Source organism: Melanerpes formicivorus, unplaced genomic scaffold (assembly GCF_026170545.1).
Source record: "Melanerpes formicivorus ecotype bairdi unplaced genomic scaffold, bMelFor1.0.p_v2 SCAF_1, whole genome shotgun sequence".
Classification (NCBI taxonomy): Eukaryota; Metazoa; Chordata; class Aves; order Piciformes; family Picidae; genus Melanerpes; species Melanerpes formicivorus.
Window position 1 is genome coordinate 52,730,466 of NW_027142353.1, and position 23,131 is coordinate 52,753,596.

Here is a 23,131-nt window from a genome sequence, read left to right on the forward strand (position 1 = left end):
TCTAGGACAACACCAAGGACTTTGTGGAATAGGTGGGTTTTTTTTTGTAATTTAATTTTTTTACTGTCTTCTCTGCTTCCCTGCTGATGTCTGCATGTAACAGAGATCAAGCCAAGTATCTCTGAAGACATGCAACTGCTGCTAAGACCTTCCTGTTATGGACAATACACTTTCATTCATTTGAGCTTTTCTTTGTACATAGTCCAGTTGCTGTCACAAGAATGCTTTTTGTACAGATGCAGAGCATTTGCTGTATGAAGAGGTGGGATGGGAGAAGTGGTGCCTTTGCCTGGCACAAGAACAGATCCTTACCTGCCAAGCCAAGAGGAGTGGCCTGCCTGATCTTTTGGGGCAGGCTCTGGCCTGGAAGGCTGACTTTGTTTTGGTGTATTTGGTTGCTCCCTGTCTGCTCACTTGAGAAGAGCCCTCCAGGGAAGCTGTTGTATGGGTCCTACTTGACTGCCAGAGCAGTCAGGCTGCAGTTTGCAGTTGCATAGTGATCCAGATACGTAGCCAGCCAGCCTTTCTCAATGGGAAACTGCTGTCAAAAGAGCTTTCTTCCCTCCCTTCCCTCCCCCCAAAATGAACTGTGTTGTGGAAAAATAACTAGCTTTTACTTATTTGCTTACCACTTTCATTCTTTAGTCACTGAAAAGCATTTCTGGCTGCATTTCAGCTTCATTTTGCCCTTTCCCCATGCTTCAGGGTGGAATTTGCCACCAGCTGGGGCAGCAAGCTTCTGTGCTGAGTATTGGGCAGCTCTACAGCACGAAGAGGTGCTGGGCTGCCTCCTGCCCACCAGCCCTGTCTCAGCATCACAGGGGCTGAGATGTGCTGCTGGTTTGGAACTATTCTGAGCCATTTGTTCTTGGTCACTGCAGGGGAACACGCTGGTGAAGACACTGCTGGTGCTGATGCCACATGCTGCTGTTTATTGACAAAGTTTTAGGATAAAGTTTCATCTGGCAGCAGTGCTGTGGAGACTCTCACCCTTTGTCCATCCCAGGTGAAAGCAAACTGCTCATAGTGTGCAGAGGGTGCCTGTCACTGCCTGCTGCCTGAGAGATAGAGAGCATTATGATAGGATATTCTGTTTGTATTTGTAGAATTTACTTCTTTAGTGATGGCATTTTATATACTGATAAATTCCAGTGGCATGTCTTGGATTCCTGCCTCAGAAGGCCAACATACAAGTGAGCATTGCTGTCATCTGCTTGAGGGTACAAAGGTTGACTCCCAGGTCCAGCAGCCTGGAGGGGCTTGCTTTGAAGGGGACATGCAGGAGCAGAGCACTGCTGGTTTTCATGCAGCAGGCTCCCCTGTAGTCCCTCCCCTACACATGTCTCAACAACCTCCCCTTTCAAAGGAAGCCTCTTCCCTCTGGCATAAAAAGCATCTCTCTCTTTCTAAACCCTTGGATAACCTTGTGATATCCACTGGGCCTGACTTAATGGGCAGGCTCCATTTTTAACTTCTCCTTGCCAGAAAATTGCACTTGTTAAAGGCTACATCTGCATGTGGGCAGTGAACCAACACTTGCTGCCCTCACAGCCACCTCCCTTCCTGTGAGGCTGTCAGACTGCAGGCAGCTGGCATCCCAGAAGCAAGCTGAAAGCAAAGCTGTCTCACTGATGCCATTGGTTGCTGCCTGCTGTCGCCTGCCTCGTGGTTTATCCTTCATTTCCCACTCCAGCAGCGATGCCTCCACCATAACCCCCCCTAGACTGCCTTATGCTCTATGTTATGGTTGCAGTTGGGGTCCCATGGGGTGTCTGACACCCAGCTGGAAGCCAGATGATCCAGGAATGTCTCTGCCAGCAAGAGCCAGACCTCGATTTTTTTTTTCTCAGGGTATTTTCTTCTGGCTCATGCTCTGAGGCGCGAAGGTCATCTGAGGCCTGGCAGGCTCCAGCCAGTGCGAGCCACCTCTCCTCAACACTGCAGTGGGGTGGGGGTTTGGTGAGGGAGTGACTCACGTTGTTGGGACAACAGTGGGAAGCGAAGGGTTCCCTTGCAGGGAATGTTGTGCCTTCCAGCTGTGCTGGCTGCAAGGAGCAGGAGGAGTGGCTGGCAGCCTGGAGGCGGTGTGCTAGCAAGCCTCGTGTGAGTTTGGGTCGTGTCAGTGAAGGGTGTTTTGCTGACTGAAGCCATGGAAGAGTCTATATTTTTATGTTTTAATTATTGAGCAAAATGTAAATAACTTTCTGTTGTCTATTTTCCTAATGATTTCTCAGAATTTCTTATGGGCATGATAAATAGTTTTAATGCTTGTTCTGCAAACATCTATATTTATCTTTTTGGTTTGGTTTGGTTTTTATCTTGGTTTTATTTTTTTTTGGGGGGGGGGGGAGGAGAGGGGTTGGGTTTTTTTTTTAATGATGTTCCTGTAGAGATTCAAGTGTTGAGTTTCAAAATGTGAACCTTGCCCCCAGAGCACAGCGCAGGCGTGCAGCTACTTTGTATTCTGGCGACGCTGTAGATACTTGTCCCCTGGATGATGCTGTTGGAACTAGGAAATTCACCTGTAATGATGTGGTACAGCATTAAAACGTTTTTTTCTCAATCCCCAGATCAGTGTTACCTGTTCTTTACCCTCATATTTTGCAAGCCCACCTCTGTCTTCCAGCTTGTTCCAAGGTCTGCTGGCTGTTATAGTCTCCGCAGGAGAGCGCCCGCCCTGAGACCTGCTCATGTTAGCGCTGCCCCATCTCCTGGGTTTGCTGAGACAGGTGAGACAGCACAGCATGAGAGGAATGTGCTGTGGGCTGGGGTCTGTCCTTGGCATTGAGCAGCTTGTTGCTGCTGACATTCAAATGAGGGTCCTTCTCTGGAGACTTTCAAGACCCACCTGGATGCATTCCTGTGTGACCTGTGCTAGATTCTATAGTCCTGCTCTGGGAGGGGGGGTTGAACTCGATGATCTTCAGAGGTCCCTTCCAACTCCTAACATCCTGTGATCCTGTGTGAGTCTCCCTGTTCAGGTACAAGGTGGGACTTCAGGAACCTGCAGAGTTAGAGTAAAATTTACCAGGTGGTTTAAATTTTGCTGGTGTTGCAAAATGTGGTTGTCTTTGCCTGTGGAATGAACGAGTTGTGCTAGTGGGGCTTTCCAGGTTCGGCTCTGCAGGACAACACTGAAGTCACCAGGTAGGAGGGTTCTTGTCTGCCCTCTGCCACTGCCTGCATCATTAATGTCCTGCTTGTGTGTCCTGTGATAGATGAGGCAGTGGCCTGTTTTCCTTCCCTCAGTCCTGGTTGTCATGACTTCATCTGTGCTAAGCAAGCCAGGGGCTTGGAGGGAAATCTTTAACGAGGGTGTTTTCAGGCACATTCCTGAGGTGGGATGTACCCAGCCCTTTTTTAATCCTTGTGGCAAAGCCAGAGGAACTTGGCACCCTCAGTGGGAGGGCAGGGCGAAGGGAGGGGGTGTTGAAATGGTGACTGGCACTTCACAGAGCGTGCTTGTCTGCTGCCATACCAGCAGAAATGTTCTCCTTAGAGTGTGCTGAAGCATGACACAGAATCACACAACACATCTGGGTGAAAGAGACCTCAAAGATCATCCAGTCCAACCTTCAACCACGCACTGTAGGGTCAACATAAGCACCAGGTCCACGCACTGCTTGAACACCTTAAAACACTGCAGACCTCACTCCTTAGTCTCCTGGAAGCCTTGGTTATATGGGAAGCACTCTTAGAAAAAGAATCCATGGAATTTTGATGTAATTTATAGCATGAGACCCACAGTCTGGTAACCCAATCAACCACCCCCACTGCCACGAGGCTAAAGGGCTGGCTGGCTTCTGGCTTTACCATCGCAGTATAAGCCTCCCATGGGCTTGTGCTTGGTTTTCCACTTACTGCAGTTTGTGTGCACAGGCAGAGAGAGAGAGAGCAGGGCAGGACACGCTGGTTTGCAGGCGTCAGCCCCTGCGTGCGCTGGCGCAAGTGTTTATTATCAGGAATATTTTACACTTATCTGTACAGCATCACTGAAACAATACAAACTCTTCCTGTAATCCTTAGCCACATCGTCACCGGCACCACAGATCAGTCCTGCTGCGTGGGGAGCTGCAGAGGCTCCTCAGCGTGTCCATGGGACACAACCACCATCAGTGCAGAGACATAAAATACCTGATTTTTGCACTCGATAGTTTTTCCCTCCCTTCCCCTCCGCCTGCCGCCGCTGCAAGGCTTTGCTGCCACGCGTCTGCCAAGGTGGCCTCTCTGTGCCAGCAGCCGCAGGAGGTGCTGTCCCAGCAGGGCCAAATGGTGCTTTCACGCAGAAACACGGAGCTTTTCTCCACCCCTCCCAGCACCCCGCTTGGGGCATGGCTCTTCTGCCACCCCATGACTGTTATCTGCTCCTGGTGCCACCCTCTGGAGCCCATTCAGAGCAGCTGTACTCTGGTTTTATTGCTGCTGCAGCCTTCTGCATTGAGCAAAGATTAACCGAATCAAATGGCTTCTTTTCTGAAGACACTGGGGCAATAAACTCCTCTGCTTAGCGCTGGCTGCGTTCCCTCTCCTGCCAAAGGCCACCTTACTCTGCCAAGTGGGAAAGCCCTTGCAGTGGCCATGATGTTTGGGAAGCCTCCAGCCCCTCGAAAGCAAAAGCTTTCCCTTGCTTGCCTTTGAGCCAGGATGGCCATGGAGCAAGGACTATAGATGTTGGCCCAATGGAGCTGGGAAAGCCAAGCTCGCCTTGCCTGTGGGCTTTGACACGCACTCAGAGATCTTCAGCACCCAGGCATGGCTGCCCCATTTGGGCCCAAGTGACCTGGGTTTTCCCTTTCACATTACTCTAGCACACAAAGGCAAGGAGGGACAGGACAGAGGAAGATCAGGAAAAAGGAATAACCTTTCTTTGGAGGAAAAGCATCCGTGTTTTCTGGGCTCACACCAGAAGGAACCACCTTTCACACTCCTGCAGGGATGAGTTCCTGTGCCCCTTCTGGTCAGGCAAAACTTCCTGCAGCTTTGATAGCGATTGGGCAGGCCCCAGAGGCCGTGCCAAGGAAGAATCTAGTGAGAGGCAGGATTGGGAGGCAAAAATTAGATGGAAAAAGGGATTGGCAATGACACCAAATGCTAGTAGAGCTGGGATCAGTCCCAGTTTTCCCATCATAAAAACCCCACTCCCAATTCACTGCTGGAAGCATCTCTTGCATATGAATTTAAACTGTACAAAGTGATAAGGAAAGCACCAATAGAGGGAAAGAATCAATAAATTAAAGAACAGGCCCAGCCAGCTCATCCCGGGTGGGTAATATGCTCTAGTGTGTTTAGCACGGAAGAGTTTAGATAAGCATCATGGTAACAACTCTGGTTGTATCATCTCACTCATTCTTAAAAAGGGTATAAAGGAGGACCCTAGAAACTACTGACAAGTCAGCCTGACTAATCTTGGGGGCCTTCTGCAGTGGTGTTACATCATTGGAGGATGGATGAGAGATGAGTAGCTGATATAATGTACCCAGACTTCTCTAAGGTCTTTGACACAGTCCCACACATCTTCCTTGTCACTAAGTCGGGGAGACAGGAGTTTGATGGGTGGCTATGAGACATGGAATTGGCTGTATCCAAAGAGTTGCAGTCAACAGCTCAATGGCCAAATGGAGATCAGTAATGACTCCTGTCTCTCAAAGGTCCATGTTGGGACTACTACCATTTAATATCTTCATCAATGACATGGACAGTGGGATCGGGTGCACCCTCAGCAAGTTTGTGGGTGACAGCAAGATGAGTGGTGCAGCTAATATGCCTGAGGGAAGGGAAGTCATCCAGAGGGAACTTGGTAGGCTGGAAAGGTGGGCTTGTGAACCTCATGAGGTTCGATAAGGCTAAATGCAAGGTCCTGTGCCCAGGTCATAGCAATCCCATGCATGGATACAGGCCGAGTGATGAAGGGATTGAGAGCAGGCCCACAGACAAGAGCTCTGGGGTCCTGGTGGATGAAAAACTGAACACAAGCCAGCACTGTCCATTCACAGCCCAGAAAGTGAACCACATCCTGAGCTTCATCAGAAGAAATGTGGACAGCAGGTCAAGGGAGCTGATTCTCCCCTCTACTCTTGCTCTGGTGAAACCCCACCTGGAGTACTGTGTCCAGCTCTGGAGTTCTCAGCATGGGAAAGACATGGACTTATTGGAGCAGGTCCAGAGGAGGGTTCACCTCCAGGGCTGGAACACCTCTCCTATGAAGAAAAGCTGAGAGAGGTAAGGTTTTTCAGCCTGGAGAAGAGAAGGCTCCTGGGAGAAATTATTGTGGCTTTTCAATACTTAAAGGGGGCTTATGAGAAAGACAGAGAGAGGCTTTTACCAGAGCAGGGAGGGACAGGACAAGGGCCAGGTTTTAAACTAAAAGGGTATATTTAGATTAGAGATGAATTAAAAAATCATTAGGATGAGGGTGGTGGAGATCCTGGAACAGGTTGCCCAGAGAAGTTGTGGATGCCCCATCCCTGGAAACATTGAAGGCCTGCTTGGTTGGGGCTCTGAGCAACTTGATCTCCCTGCTCATTGCAGGGAGGTTGGACTGGATGACCTTTAAAGGTCCTTTCCAATGCAGTTCCACCTATGAATCAGGATGAAACATGCCACTGCAGTAGGCATTGCAGGTGTCTGTACATTTAGCCAGGATGAAGGTAGTTCAAACTGTACTTGGCAAGAAGGGGCTTTGTGTGCATCTGTGTGCTGGGTGCCTATCTTACTTTCAGGTTGCACTTGCTGGACACACTAAAATCTAGTAATGCATTTCACCAGTAGTAGTTAGTGTGGAGTGATCTATTCTAACAAGATGCTCAATGTACTCAGTATCACAGTATCATGCAAAAGCTGCTACAAAAATAAAGGTCTCTAAAAAGGAGAAAAAAAATCAGCTTTTTTTTTTTGCCTTTTTTGTTCTTTTCTTTTTTTATTTCACGCTGTGGAACAGGCCACAGGTGCTTTGATGGTGATTGAAGCTCCATCTAAGCTGCAGTCTGTGACTCCTGAGTTCTTCCCAGGAAAGCTGTAGCACAGCTCCCACCCGAGCAGCGCGGCAGGGCTGTGCAGTCGCACCTCTGCTCATGCAGGGACAGAGGGCAGGAGAGCTGCCTACCCTGCAGCGCTCCTGCACGGCAGGGATCTGCTGCACCTACGTCTCCTGCTTGCTTTGACCTCGGTGCTCAGAGCAGGAGTGCATGCAGGCTCTGTGCCCCAAGCTGGATAGAAAAAGCATCCCATAGATCTTTGTGGTTTTGTTTTTTAATTAGACTCAAGGATATATATATATATATTTTGTTTTCTTGCTAGCAGTGGCCACAAGCAGGTCCTGCAGCCTTGTTCCACCCCAGCTGCTCCTTGGCCTCGTCATCCCCTGGGCTGGAGGTCACCCCAGGCCTGGGGGAATTTTTTTTTTGCTTCTAGGCAGGGAAGGTAAAGGTAGTTCAGCCACTCTTTCCCATGAATTTAAAAGTGCTCAGTAGCTTTGGGTGAGCTTTAGCAATGTGTAATAATACATGTATCTGTGGAAGGAAAGAAACTCTGACCTCATTTGTGCCCATGTAGTCTGCTTGCTCTGTTTGGTGTTTCAGGTGGGAAGAGGTTAGAGCCTCAGCACTAAGGCATCCAGTATCTCATCCTAATACTGAAGACCTCTTGGCCAGCAAAGGTCAAAGATGAACCATTTATTTTCTCCTCCTTGTTTATGGAACTTGAAATAAATAAAAATACACAGGAACCTACAACCAGAGATTTTGAGTGTATCCAAACCAGGACAAGGTAAAACAAGGTAAGAGCTAGCTAGGACTCAGAGACACTAAAATTGAACCGTGTTAACCGGTAACCTCTACCCAATTTGCTAAACCCCTCAGGTTTCTGATCTCTAGCCTAGCTCCACTGACAATACTGATGCTAAGAGTTAAAAAGTGGTGAATGGTGTGTGTCCCTTCTCTGGTGTTTAATGCAAAGGTAGTGGTTTCAAAGGCAGTACTGTCTCAGAATTTCAAAGTCGCTGGTGTTCATGTTACATAGAGTACCACTTGGTGGTCACTTGGAAGGCGCTTCTACGTCTGGGTAACTTTCTTTATAGGTTGGGTATAAATATTCCTGGGAGACTAAACAGAAATGCATTTCGTTTAGATACAAGTCTTAGGCACGAGTTAGAAAACTGCTGACTGTCATGAAAATAGATCAGCACTTAGTAGTATCCAATAATATAAAAAAATGCAATTCAGAACATCTTCAGCTACCTATATATGTGTGTGAGTCTCTCTATATATAGGCATGAAGGTACAGTAGGTGCAGGTATATAAACACAGACACATATACAGAAATATTCACAACTGCAACTGTTCTGTTCTGTTTTGTTTCTAACTAACCTGAAATACTGCAGCAAAAGTTCATTCTGATGAACCATTAATAGAGTGTTTTCCAGCTTTTGGCTCTACCCATCGTTAAAATGTTAACCCATCAACCAAAACGTTATGCTGTCCTAACTTTCTACTCTCCTAGCTACCTGCTAGCTTTTCTTGCTACTCTGATCGCCAGGTCAGAACCAAGAGCTTCTGTCCGGGGACTGTAAGAGAGCCCTGCCTAGAGTAAAGCTATGCAGCTGCCACATGCTTGCAGCCGTGAACCCCGGGTGCCTACTGCTGGGAATATTTCCTTGGATGCTAACATTTAGCAGACTGGAGATGCATAAGAGGCAGGGGACCTTTGGCCTGCAGGTGCCGAGTCAGTGCTGCAAGGTTCTGACTTTTGCTGGAGAGGAGTTTCTTGATGGGCACCGGTGAAAAGAAGTGGATGGTGAGGACTGGAGTTTCACAGGGCTTGTAGCGTCTTCCTCCTGCAGCTTCCAGAGGAGCTCTTCATTAGTCTTGCTCAACTTCTTCTTCTCCTCCATTTCTTTCTCAACATATTCTTGAAGGTTGGCATTCTCTTTTGACAATTGCCTGGAGAGAGAAGCAGGACAACATGTAAGACACACCAGTGTGAAGATGGTGACATTAATGCAGCCAGTGCTGTACAACAGGCAGAGACAGGCAAGATTCCAAGCACCTCCCTGCCTCCTTCATCCCATCCCATCCCATCCCATCCCATCCCATCCCATCCCATCCCATCCCATCCCATCCCATCCCATCCCATCCACCTGCCTGTAGGGCTGCAGCTGAGCTGCCCAAGCTGGGGCACAGCTTTCCCTGGCTCTTGTCACTGCCAGGCAAGAAAGGCATCTCCACAAGACACAGCAGCTCCCCAGCATCTGACTGCCTCCAGATGCACCTGTGTTTCTGCTGTCCAGCTCTCTGAGGCAGCCCAGCTACCAAAGCTTAGATGGGATGAGCCCCAGCCTTCCTCCATGGCATTATGCAAGTTTCAGCACCATGCATGGACGTGCAAAGGTGCCAAGGGTTTTGTGCATTCACCACATGTCAGACACTTTAGAAACAGTCATTTCCCCATACAGGTAAGAGTGAAAACTGGAACTTCTTCAAAGGAAAAAATAGCTTATTTGTTTATTTGAAAGTAGGAAAATGCAAAGCTGCAGTGCACTGCAAGAACAGGATTGCCCACTCCTGGACAGGGGAAGTGAAGATGACAACTGGAAGTTTATGCTGAGATAAAGTGCATGTGCACGCTCATCCTCCCCCAGTGCAGGGGTTTGTGAGCAGGGTGGCAGCTGAAGCAAGCCCCATTGGTCCCCATGGTGGGCAACTAGGACCACAGAGCACACCAGTCCCAAACTTACACCCAGCCTTGGCTGCTGGTGTCTGGACACCAGGTAGAATAGAATAGAATAGAATAGAATAGAATAGAATAGAATAGAATAGAATAGAATAGAATAGACCAGGTTGGAAGAGACCTTCAAGATCATCGCATCCAACCTATCATCCAACACCACCTAAGCAACTAACCCATGCAGCCAAGCACCCTGTCAAGTCTCCTACTGAACACCTCCAGTGACGGCGATTCCACCACCTCCCCAGGCAGCCCATTCCAGTGGGCAATCACTCTCTCTGTGTAAAACTTCCTCCTGACCTCCAGCCTGAAAAGGTACTTAGCTTGGGGATGTAGGTAAGTTCATTCTCATCAGTATTGGCTTGTGACTCAGTTGGTTTTGGTCCCCTGAGAGCTGCCAGGCAATGAAGCTGATTATCTTCCCTGGCTCAGTACATGGAGGAAGCAGGTGTCCAACATGAGGTTGTGGCCTCTGCTTGGACAGCCTGTTCACTGGCACAGCGGTTTCTACCTGGGAATGTGCCCACAAACCTCCATGTAGCCAAACCCACCCCCAGATGGAGCCTAGAGCCCTAAGGTCAGTGGGCACTTGTGCTCCTTGCACATGTGCCTCTTTGGCCCAGGCTTCTGTTTCTGCACCAAGAAGAAAAGGGGCTTCAGTAATCAACACAACATGGCCTGTCCCAGCACTGGCACCCCTGCAGATAATCAATAAGCAGTATGAAGTGCAGGTGGGCTCCTTAAATCCTGCATTCTCCCCACTTTCAATGTCTGGCTCCAGCCACCTTTATCTGATTGCATTTCACAACCCAGAGGTTCTTGCAGTGAGAAAGGGCAGTTGCAACTCTGGCTTTTCCAAATGGCTGCTACTTCATATAAAGGGAAAGGAGTCTGCATTCTCAGTGCTCCCTGTTTTAGCTGATGATCTGATGAAGGAAGCAGCTCAGTTTCAAGGTGTTCTCTGTCCTCTGTAAATACTCATGAGGCTATGTGTCCTTCTCCAGCTCCTTCTTCCTTGGTTGTAATGAACCCTCTGCTCCCAAGTGCCTTACATGTGAAACTTCACCAGCACAGACCAGGGAGGTGTTTCCCCCAGAATGCTCTATAACCTGGAGGCTTTTTGGCAGGTGGGGCATGGAAATCTCCTGTGGGCACCACAACCTCAAGGAGTCTGCTCTCATCTGAATAAGTGATTTGCTTTAAAAGAGATGGGGCAGTGCAGGCAGATTGTGGGACCTCACTGAGGTGTGTTCTGGGCATGTACAGGCAACACCACCATCCCGGAGGATGCATGCAGGAACACCTGGCATCTGCAGCCCTGCAGCCCCACTACACTTGGGCAGGAGCCAGGTGCTGATGTGATCAGCCTGAGGCAGCTCTGGGCATGTACCTAATCTGATTTACAGGCAATTTAGGATTTTATAGAAGTAAGCAAAGAGGCACCTAACCTCCCCACCAGGTATTCACAGGGTTCAGCAGCAGCTGGTTGTGCCAGCAGGTTGAGGAAGGTGATTCTCCCCCTCTACTCCACTCTGGCGAGAGCTCACCTGGAGTACTGCATCTAGCTCTGGAGCCCCTATTACAGGAAGGACCTGGACATGCTGGAATGTGTCCAGAGAAGGGCCATGAGGATGATCAGAGGGCTGGAGCACCTCTCCTATGAGGACAGACTGAGGGAGTTGGGACTGTTCAGTTTGGAGAAGAGAAGGCTCCAAGGAGACCTTATTGTGGCCTTCCAGTATCTGAAGTGGGCTACAAAAAAGCTGGGGAAGGACTTTTTAGGGTGTCAGGGAGTGATAGGACTGCAGGGAATGGAAAAAAGTAGAAATGGATAGATTCAGGTTGGATGTTAAGAAGAAGTTCTTCCTCATGAGGGTAGTGGGACACTGGAACAGGTTGCCCAGGGAGGTGGTAGAAGCCCCATCCCTGGAGGTTTTTAAGGCCAGGCTGGATGTGGCTCTGAGCAACCTGCTCTAGTGTGAGGTGTCCCTGCCCATGGCAGGGGGGTTGGAACTAGATGATCCTTGAGGTCCTTTCCAACCCTAACAATTCTGTGATTCTGTGACTTTGGATGTGCACATGGAATTGTCCACAACTCTTTTGGGTATAGCGTGAAGCCCATAGCAGAGGTCATGGACTGCTGGTTCAAACTCTTTGTGTCATCAAAAGTTTCTGAGAGGGTGAGGCTGGCATTTCTGAGATATATAATGTTTTAGGTCTTTTAGCCTTGGTTCCTACAGAAATAGAGCTCAGCTGATCAAGAATGTATCTGTTCTTCTCCCAGTCTCTGAAGTTTTGAACCATGAAACAGTGGTTAGTAGAGTTGAAAGATTTTTCCAAGACACAAGCTGGCAGAAGTTTTCAGAGCGCTGCTTGCCTTGTAGAGGACAGAGATCCTATTCATGATCCCACTGGAGAAACGGCTGTGGCATGAGCTCGTGGTCTAACAGGCACAAGAAAGTCCACATGGGAGCTCGTACTAAAGAAGTAGCTCCACAGGAAGCCTCCTGCTCTATGTGGAATGAGTTTTTCATTTGCAGTGGCTAACAAGAGAGGCCATAAAAGTTATATACAGAGTCCCACTATCTCCTTTTTCCAGGCAGCACTTGCTGAGGGAAAAAAACCAAAGCACATGTCTTCCCTTGCCCTTGTGAGGCTTTTAAGGTGTGGCTAACTGGCAAAGCTCAGCTGGATGCTGGGAGCAGGCCAGTCACAGCAGCACAGACTGCAGAGCACACTGAGGGCTCACCTTCCTCTGCTAAAGGCACTGTTTGAACAGCCAACAAGCACAGCCCACAGCCTGTCAGCAGCTATCAGCCTCCTTTGCACTGGAGTTCAGTGCTGCTTGCTAAAGGTAGGGTAGGCTGCCCAGGATCATTATCCTCTGCAGTCTCTTTCCCAACAGACTCTGTTGCACTAATGCACACTGGCAGAGGCAGGCTGTGAGTTACACACCCGACCAGCAGGTAAGTAAGGAGACATCTGAGTAGAAAACAGCCTTACATCCAAGTGCCTCTTAACCAAACCATGCAGCATGAGGATGTGTCCTCCAGAGAGACCTGCTCTGGCACACAGATGGAGGAAGGAGCTGCCATGTGTTGCACTGCTTCTATTAGCCTTGTGCACACTGAGCTGGGAAATTATGCTGTGTCACCTTACGTGGTGTGACTGAACACAGGCAGAGCCAGCTTCACACTGCCCAGAGAGAGAGGCAGCTTTCACAGCCAGCAGTGCTGGCATCCTTCAGGGAAGCCTCTGCTTTCAGCTCAGCCAACCTGCATCTGCCTCTGCTGCCCTATTGAGAGGGATGGACACTGACACTGGTCCAGAGAAGGGCCACGAGGATGATCAGAGGGCTGGAGCACCTCGCTTATGAGGACAGACTGAAGGAGTTGGGGCTGTTCAGTCTGGAAAAAAGAAGGCTCCAAGGAGACCTTATTGTGGCCTTCCAGTATCTGAAGGGGGCCTACAAGAAAGCTGGGGAGGGACTTTTTAGGGTGTCAGGTCATGACAGGACTAGGGGGAATGGAACAAAAATAGAAATGGGTAGATTCAGATTGGATGTTAAGAAGAAGTTCTTCCCCATGAGGGTGGTGAGACAGTGGAACAGGTTGCCCAGGGAGGTGGGGGAAGCCCCATCCCTGGAGGTTTTTAAGGCCAGGCTGGATGTGGCTCTGAGCAGCCTGACCTAGTGTGAGGTGTCCCTGCTTATGGCAGGGAGGTTTGGAACTAGATGATTCTTGAGGTCCCTTCCAAACCTAACAATTCTGTGATACTTGTAAAAGACACAGATGCCCATTTAGCCCTCTTCACCGTTCAGGCAGAAGAAGGAAAAGAGGCAATGTAAAAGCAAATGTGTTCTCACTTTCTATGTTTGTGTCTTGAAATACATGTTCCAGTTTTAGACCTAATTCATCTAAGGAATCCTTTATCCCCAGTATAGCAGACTTATGATCACACATCCTCCTCTCCCTGCCTCCTGACAGTTTAAGTAGCTGTGACAAATCAGCCATAAAACCACAGAGGTCTGCAGGGGCACACTGATATGATAGGGATGCCAGGGAGGGTGCCTGACTCATGCCCTTGACCCACATTAAAGCCTCTCCCAAAGGTGAGCAGGTGCTGGGGCTGTGCCAACAGAAATATGACCCCCACCAAGTCACCTGCATCTCTAGGGTGTTGGAAACTACCATTCCACAAACAGCTCCAGTCCAAAGCACCAAAACCAAAAACCACTGGTTGGTTTGGAGTGAGAATCCAAGATGCTGGGAAATCAGATGATTTCTTCAAGTGCTCGAGGGAAATCCCAGTAGAGACTCTGTGGAACATCTGTGTCCAAAGGTGGTGCATGATCTGCTTGCAAGGCTCTTCTCCCTCACTTTGTGTCTGCTCTTGGCTATGATTAGAAGCATCTCTGTGGTGCATCCATGAGCCCCAGATACCGCTGAGACCCCCCTCCCGACGGTACTGCAGGGGCTGGCTTTGCTCTGGCTCCCGCCCCTTCTGCTCCCCTCCCTCCTCTTGCCTCTGCTGGGCTGTCAGAACCGCGCAGGCTCCCGATCTGCACACCAGCAGAAACAGCTCTAATCCCCAGCGAGGGCAGCTCCCTGAGTTCTGCCTGTCTGCACTTGCAGGCAGTGACAGTACAGCAGAAATGAGCAGTGGAAACACATTTTAGTAACTCCAGCTCTAAAGTCCTGGCTGACACTGCCCCTTATAGCTGCTCCCATAGCTGTCCCCACACTGTTCCTGTTGAAAATGATTGTCCTCTAAATTGACTTCCAAGGCTGATCTGAAATTCAGACTTTCTCCCAAAAGATGCTCTTCAAAACCATTTCCTACACAGAGGTGAGAAGCAAAGCACTGCAGCCAGACTCTGGCAGGGAGTGGAAGGTGCTCTTTGCCCAGCCAGAGATAGGTAGCTGCAACGCAGAGATGCTCAGCACTGATGCAGACACCCTGGCTGCTGTCACAGTGTGGAGAGAGTGTGCCAGTCCGGAGCCACAATTCTTTCAGCCCCAAAGCAGGTGTCTCAAACTAGTCTGGTTATCTAGACCTTAAAAAATCTTGGGTTTCCTCTTCAAGCACAGAAAGGCAGCAGACACCCACTTCAGACAGTGAGATGTGTTCTACAGGCATTTACGATCAGGTGAGAAGAAACATAAACCTCACCCCCATCTGAGTGTTGGTGCAAGAAATGCTGCCTTTTAAAATACCTGCATGCAGGAGATAATGTTTAAAGGCTGAAGCATTAATAAAGGAGACATAAGAAAGACAAAACCCAAATGAAACCAGAGATGAGACACTGACGCTTCAAAAAGTGAGCTAAAAATTAAATTGCATTGTAGGCCCCTTGGCAAGACTCCTGGCAGCTCTAATGTCTCCCTCTGATACCCCTTCTGCCTGGCTCCAGCTACAGTCTCTTGCCTTACATCAGACAACAAACTGGGACAGGGACTATCCTACTCTTCTCTGTTACTGTAACACCCAACAGGAGGAGCCTGGTCACGTTGTATCAAGGGTGCAAACAGGCAATGCAGATGAGGAAAAGTCACCAAAGAATAACCCCACCTAGGTGACAGTGCCATCCTCGGGATCTCCCTCCTGAAGCTGCCCCATTTCCCACCCTTGTTACCCACTGACTAACAGGTCTCAAGGCACTGACAACTTTGGTGTCAGCAGCATGTCACAATCATGAACACGCACAGGCAGATACGAGGCCTTCCACAGGTTAAAGTCAACAACCCCCAATATAAAATGGATTGTTTCATGAAACAAGAAGATTGGGACATCAGTACACTTTCAGGAGGAAGTTAGCTTTTCCCCTTCTGAAATCACAGAATCAAACCAGGTTGGAAAAGACCTCAGGGATTGTCAAGTCCAACCTATTACCTCCTGACAACTAAACCATGGCTCCAAGTGCCATGTCCAATCCTTTTTTTGAACACCTCATGCTCATCATGATCACATTTTTTCATGTCTTGTTATGCTTCTTTTGCCACTGCTTCAACTTTGGAATGTTCTGATTTAGCATCTGTTACAAGGTGCATATTGTAGAAATCACTGCAAACCTCAATACTGAAATCTAGCAGATCTATTTGATGGCACCAGCGCACCACTGGAGCACACTGGCAGCACACCAGCTTCTGGAGTCTTTTTTTAGTAATCAAAGAATCACAGAATCAAAGAATCAACCAGGTTGGAAAAGACCTCAGAGATCAAGCCCAGCACATTACCTAACACCTAACACCTCACAACAACTGAACTATAGCTTCCAGTGCCACATCCAATCCTTTTTTGAGCACCTCCAGGGATGGTGACTCCACCACCTCCCTGAGCAGCACATTCCACTGGCCAACAACTCTTTCTGTTAAGACCTTTCTCCTCACCTCCAGCCTAAACTTTCCCTGGTGCAGCTTGAGACTGTGTCCTCTTGTTTTGGTGCTGGTTGCCTGGGAGAAGAGACCAACCCCCTCCTGGCTACAACCCCCCTTCAGGCAGTTGTAGACAGCAACAAGGTCCCTCTGAGCCTCCTCTTCTCCAGGCTAAACAACCCCAGCTCCCTCAGCCTCTCCTCATAGGGCTTGTGCTCGAGACCTCTCACCAGCCTCTCATCCAAGGGTCAGCCTTGGGCAGTCTCCTTTCAAGCCCACACAGATTGCAAATGCCAGCACATACCTTGTTATGACAGTATTTTTCTCTATCCTGGCTCTGAGTTCTTCGTTCTGCTGTTGCAGCTTGGTGATTTTCTCTTCCAGTTTTAAATTTTTTTCAGCCTGCAATGAAAGAAGGTTTGTTAACTCTGAAGCAAGCCCAATGACTGATCCAAGAGAATTTGGATTGGGGTTTTTTTTGTCCCTAAAGTAACTTCTGCAATTGGAGAGTAGATAGAGGTAGTCATCTTGACTGCAGCTGAGACTCAGAGGTCTGATTCATACCACCTCATGCTGGTAAAGTGGGGTCATCTGCAGAGCATTGAGCAGGGGCAGAGATGAACTAGCTCTTACTTCTGAGGAGAAGGAGGATCTTAGTCTTGTCCAGCACAAATAAAACCTCTTCCTCAGTTATGCCCCTTTCCTCCCTTGGGATCCAGCATTACAAGCCACTGCTCTTGGACATGGAAGCTGTTGGCACTTGGGGAACACAGGGATACTCAGCATGGAAAAGGCACTGTGGTGTGAGTGGACAGCCTAGTAAAGAAGGAGGGGTGCAAGGTAGTGTGAGGTGCATTATCCAGCTCAGCTAACTGTCCTGAATATAAATGTTTGGTGTCCAACCTCTAGGATTATGATTTCCCAGTTATGGAAAGGAAAGAGTTACCTACCCAGTGGCAGCCTTAGCCTGGCGCAGCACTGACAGGAGGTGGGCTGCCCCTTGGAGCCACTTCTCCACTGCTGACAGTGTCAGCTTAAAGGACAGGCTTAAACTAGACGAGCAGCTTTAAGCTATATTTAAGTGAAATGAATCCTATCCCAAACACAGGTAGCTTTTACTCAGAACAGTTCAAGGAGAGAGTTAGAGGATGTCAATAGCAGTGTATGAAAACATCAGCACGATGTTTATAGCTAGGTACCACAGCCTCATATGCTCCATTTTCCCCAGGTTCTGAATTGGACATACTTTATCACCCTAGTTATAAAATCATAGAATCATAGAATGGTCTGGGTTGGAAGGGACTTCCAAAGGACATCTAGTCCAACCCCCTCTGCAGTATGCAGGGACATCCTCAAGTAGATCAGGTTGCCCAGAGCCCTGTCAAGCCTCGCTTTGATATCTCTAAAGACAGGGCCCCAATCACCTTCCTGGGCAACTTCTTCCAGTGTTCCACTACCCTTGTGGTAAAGATCCTGCTCCTAACATCCAATCTGAATCTGCTCTTCTCTAGTTTTGCCCCTCATCCTATCAATACAGGCCTTTGGAAACAGCCTGTCTGTGTAGCAGAGGTGCTCTAACCCTCTGACCATTTTTGTGGCCTTCCTCTGGACCTGCTCGATCAGGTCCATGTCCTTTCTATACTGAGGGCTCCAGACCTGGATGCAGTACTCCAGGTGAGGTCTCACCTGAGTAAAGTGTCAGAATCACCTCCCTGGGTCTGCTGGCAACACATCTTTTGATGCACCCCAGGATGTGATTTGCCTTCTGGGCTGCAAGTGCACACTGCCAGCTCATGTCCAGCCTCTCATCCATTGGCACCCCCAATTCCTTTTCCACAGAGCTGCTTTCTAACACCTCATCCCCCAGTCTGTATTGATAGTGAGGTTTGGCCCAGGTGCAGGAGCCTGCACTTGCTCTTGTTGAACCTCATGAGGTTGACCTGGGCCCACCTCTCCAGCTTGTCCAGGTCCCTCTGGATGACATCCTGTCCCTCTGGTGTATGGACACTAAGCTTGGTGTCATCTGCAAACTTGCTGATGGTGCACTCGATCCCACTGTCTGTGTCACTGATAAAAATATTAAACTGTACAGGTTCCAGTACAGATCCTGAGGGTCTTGGTTTTCAAGCAGTTTGACACTTATAAAGGTATATCTTTACAGAAAGCAGTTGTGCCTTTGGACCACAGTAGCCTCGGGGTGTTACTGTGATGAAGGGCAGGAGCAGGGCTTTGTGCTCATCTATGGTCAACTACTAAAAACACCATGAAGAAAAAAAAAAGAGGAAAAAAAGAGGGAAAGTTGGGGAGAAATGGGGTGAGGAAAGGCATTGCTGGGGATTTTTTTCCCAGTATAACACTTCAGTGCATGCTTTCAAATACTGTCTTAACTCCAGGAGCAGCACGTTGGAAGGAGCACAGTTAACAAGCCTCAGTTGTAGAGAGTTGCTTTTCTCTACCTCCATTTACTCAAGCATCTGTTCAGCAAAATAATCATCAGAGTTCTCAAATTTCCCCCTAAATGGAAACAAATCTTGCTGAATACTGTGCTGAACCAGCTGCCCTGGCTCCCCAGCTGAGGTAATGTCTCATTCTGTCATCACATTACACGTTTACTGTCACTGCAGGTTCTGCCTTCCAAAATAAATCCCCATTCCAACAAAAAATGTCATTGGTGGTGAACTGGTGAGTTCTGTGTTAGGGACTCCCATATACAAAGGATGAGAAAACAGAGTAGGCTGAAACAAAGCATTACTTCAGGGTTGGAGAAGCCTTTGCTAGCATAAGCTGTGCTAGGGACTGCTTGCTGAATATTGCTAATTTGGGTTTGTGGCTTAGACCTCCCTAAGTGCCTGCTCAATCCCTCTCCACTTGCCTGTTCCATTCCTAAATGGTTACCTGACTCCTGTAGGGGTGTATGGTGCAGGCTGGTGAACAAAATAGAAGCCCTGGACTACCACTGAGATTCCTTTTGTCCATTCATCCTGCACCACTTGCCTCGCTGTATAATGGGCTGAGAACATATTGCATGGAAAAGCAATGGATGTGTGGGAGAAATCAAGGATATCATTGGGTGGGTGAAGGAATGGGAAAGGATTCCAGTTTCTGTGTGAAAACCAGAGACATGGGATAGTAGAAGCAGCTTTGTAGGCTGACAGTGGAACAGCACAATAGATAGCCATTTATGAACCTCTTTAACATCAACATCATATGTTTTCTCACCCTTGTTGTAACCAAAATTTTGCTACCTCTCTGATGTCTCCTCTGGAGGAAAAATGACAACTTACCTGTTTTTCTAGCTCCATAATCATCTTCTCCTGTTTGTGAATCTGATTGTTCTTCATTTCCAGAACGTATTTTAAGCTCTTCAGGTCTTTTTCTAAGTGCTGATAGGGGGCTCGTGCGATCTAGGAGATACACCAGTGATTTGGATATCTGTCAGCCACAAACACATCTGCAGCCATAAGATAAAATTTCCTCTTTGTACCTAGAGTCTCAGTGATGTGAAAACCACCTGGACCTGGGCTTCTGCAGCCCCTCTGAGCCCTGATATTCTGTCCTTTGCCCATATAGCCAAAAGTGCCTTTCTTTTGACCAGCCTCATGGCTAGAAAGATGAGACACTAATTTCTTCAGCAACCTCATTCCTATTCATAACTTGGGAGATGCATGAGGTGTTTGATGATTGTGCAGGAGTTATAGAATCATAGAATCAATAAAGTTGGAAAAGACCTCAAAGATCATCAAGTCCAACCTGCTACCCAACACCTCATGACTACTAAACCATGGCTTCAAGTGCCACATCCAATCCCCTTTTGAACACCTCCAGGGATGGTGACTCCACCACCTCCCTGGGCAGCACATTCCAATGGCCAATCATTCTTCCTGTGAAGAACTTTCTCCCTGCCTCAAGCCTAAACTTTCCCTGGCACAGCTTGAGACTGTGTTCTCTTGTTCTGGTGCTGGTTGCCTGAGAGAAGAGATCAACCCCCACCTGTCTATAACCTCCTTTCAGGTAGTTGTAGAGAGCCATAAGGTCACCCCTGAGTCTCCTCTTCTTCAGGCTAAACAATCCCAGCTCCCTCAGCCTCTCCTCATAGGGCTTGTGCTTGAGGCCTCTCCCCATCCTTGTTGCCCTTCTCTGAACATGTTCAAGAGTCTTATGGCTTGGGTAAGGTACACACAGGAAACTGCTGAAACTGGACAAGGGGACTGGGGGTGAAAACTATAGCACTCTGCCTCACCTTCACACCACTACATCTCCTGGCCTCAACATCACTGTGACACTGCAGGATTTGTCCTTTTGTGTAAATTAAATATGGCAGTGAAGGTGGAAAGGAACTGATGCTACCTGATTCCCATGACCATGCCTGTTTCAGACATTTGTGCTCCTTTCCTAAGGAGTTCACTCATCCAAAAGCTTATTGAGCTCCTTGCCTACCCCACTACTTCCATTTTGCCCCCTCTGCCATGTTGATACAGCTGCCCATGGGGCTATTCTGTGAACACACTGAAATGACCCAAGTTCAAAGAAAATTGTTTTTGGAAGGTTGTTTCAGGGTTGTCTCATTTCAGATACATAACTGCAGTGTGTGTTTACTTACAAACTGTAAATAAACAGCATGGCCCCAATGGACAGCAGTTGAATAAACATTTCATATAACAGGGGTGTTGCCTGAAAATCCAGAAAAAATGAGGGAACACAGAGGATAGCAAAGAAGTTGCTTCAGAAGGCACAAGAAAGGAAACCTGAATGTAAAAAGACAGAAAGTAAGGAGAAAGAGAGGCAGAAAGGAAAGGAGAATAGACAGCAGTAAAGACATAGATGGAGTCAATGAAATGTTTTTGAAATAAACTGACAAAATGAAGTAAAATCAAAAAAAGAAGGAACTAGGCTAAGATTCCTGACTCCTCAAGATGTGGGGTCTTGCCTGGGACCTAGCCCCTCATCCCTGGGTAAGGATCCCATTGCTACCCAGTGAATCATATGATGTGAGTCATATTTAGAAACATATCTTGATGAGTGTATAGTTATAGCTGACATCTACCTTCAGTTGCTCCTCATTGTTCTTCTTCAGAGCCTCTTCAAATCGCTCTGCTTTGGCCTTCAGAGACTGGTTCTGGAAGGTGAGGATGTCTATCTGGTCCTGGAGGGGAGACACACCAATGAAAACACCAGTCCCTCTTAGATTCATACATGCCAGTTTACACCGTGAAGCCATCAGGGGAGCTGAACAAGGCTCAGAAACCCCTGGAAGGTGATATTTTAGAAGCAAGGCTATTTAAACATGCAGTGGGGTTTTTAATAACCCAGGGAATTCTGAAATCCCTTAAACACCTGTAGCTGGCTGACACTGGCTGGCACTAGTTCGTGCAATGTCTTTGATGCTAAATCACCTGCTCACCTCAGGCTGGATGAGAACAAGCACGTCTTCCCTTAAGGGAGCATTTGTATTACAGCCAAAATGAGATCATTTGTAGGGTGCCTAGAGTCTGAATGAGGTGGTGGATACCCTGTTCCTGCTTCCTTCACCTTTCCAGGCTTCTAACATGGTAACAAGCAATGATGAGTTAGTGGTGTAGACTTTCAATGAGCATCATTTCATCTCAGAGGCATGCGTAGGAGCGAAATGCTATTTTAAGCAATCACATTCCTCTTGCCATTAAAGGCATCCCTGATACCTCTCAATATACACCATGTGCAGAAGCCACAGCTGCTGGGAAACTGGAATTCTTACCTTTTACATCTGTACTTTCTCAGCTGCAGCAATTACATCAGTGCCTATTGCAAAACTGCTGACAGGCCTTGAGCTGTCACAGCCTCCTGAGGAAGGCAAGCGCCAGCTGCTGCCCACAGCAGTGCGTGCTAGCTAGGGATTTTAAAAAGGCCAATTCACCTCTACCTGCAAATTCAAACAGAGCCTGCATTATGTGCTGTGGCACCTTCACTTGTTCACACAAGATTTGCAAACTGAGTGTGAATCACAGGGGCATGCTTCTGCCCACACCTCCCCACCCCCACTCCCCCCTCCACCCCATTGGGATTTCATTGTCTAGAGAGTGAGAACAGCGTGGAGTCATTAGAAGAACTGGAAAAGCCAAGACATTTGGAATGTGGAACATCTGATGTACAGGGCTGACCCTGGTCACTCACAGCCTAGCTGCACAGCAGGGTGAGCCCTGGGGCATCTCTCATCAGGGAGAAGTCCCCAGCTGCGGGACTAGCTCCTCCCCATTCAGGCAACAGGGAAGAATTTAAAGTGCAGGCACAGGGCCAGGCAGGGAGAGCTCAGCATTTCTGAGCTGTGGGGCTGCCTGCTGGAGGGTACTGTGTAGACAAGGTGATGCTCACAGCCACCACAGGTGTTGGAGCCCTCCCCATCATGCAGGGAGGAGCTCATCTTTGCTCCTTGTGCTGGTCCAGCAGCTAGCAGAGTCAAAAGGGACATTTTTTTGCTTAACCCAGTTGCCTCTTCCTCACTTTAAGATTTGCCCTCTCCTCTTTTTCAGACAGCATTTTTTTTGAACCAGACAGGGGAGAAGAAAAAACCCTGAGGGGGCACCTTTGCTACTAGATCCCAGTCTGGACAGGCAGAGGACAAGTACTACAGCTGGCAAAAAGCAACAGCCTGGTGTGCTGGCAGCTGGCAACAGGGCTGGGGCTGCCCCATCAGCTGCTCCAGAACACCTTTACAGGGTGGGAAATAACAAAACTACTAACCTGGAGTGACAGCCGTAGCTTTTCAAAGGCCTCTTCTAATTGGGCCTTTTCCAGCTTGTGAGCAGCAGTCAGTTCTGGGGAAGATACACAGACAGGACACTGCTAAGTGAAGAGCAGCACACGAGCATCTGAGAGCACAGCCCTTGTGAGCCATGCCCAGCTTGTGATGCAGCTTTAGGTCATGGAGGCCGAGTAGGAAACTGGTAGTAATACACACTGTGACCTGACACTGACAGCTTTATTGATGATCTGGATGAGGGCACTGAGTCCATCAGCAGTAAATTTGCAGATGACACCAAGCTGGGGGCAAGAGTTGATCT

General features: G+C 48.3%; 1 protein-coding gene across 3 annotated transcripts in view; it reads right to left on the minus strand.

Moving 5' to 3' along the window:
- Positions 1-3,913: 3,913 nt before the first annotated feature.
- MTUS2 (microtubule associated scaffold protein 2) overlaps positions 3,914-23,131 on the minus strand; it is a 364,748-nt gene continuing 345,530 nt past the window's right edge. For all 3 annotated transcript variants that reach the window (XM_068143299.1, XM_068143315.1, XM_068143306.1), the window contains 5 exons: positions 22,812-22,885; positions 21,139-21,237; positions 19,379-19,498; positions 16,399-16,496; positions 3,914-8,936 (listed from right to left, as the gene is read on the minus strand). In XM_068143299.1, coding sequence (XP_067999400.1) covers positions 8,720-8,936; positions 16,399-16,496; positions 19,379-19,498; positions 21,139-21,237; positions 22,812-22,885 — 608 coding nt within the window. In that variant the 3' untranslated portion in view covers positions 3,914-8,719. The remainder of the gene's footprint in view (positions 8,937-16,398; positions 16,497-19,378; positions 19,499-21,138; positions 21,238-22,811; positions 22,886-23,131) is intronic.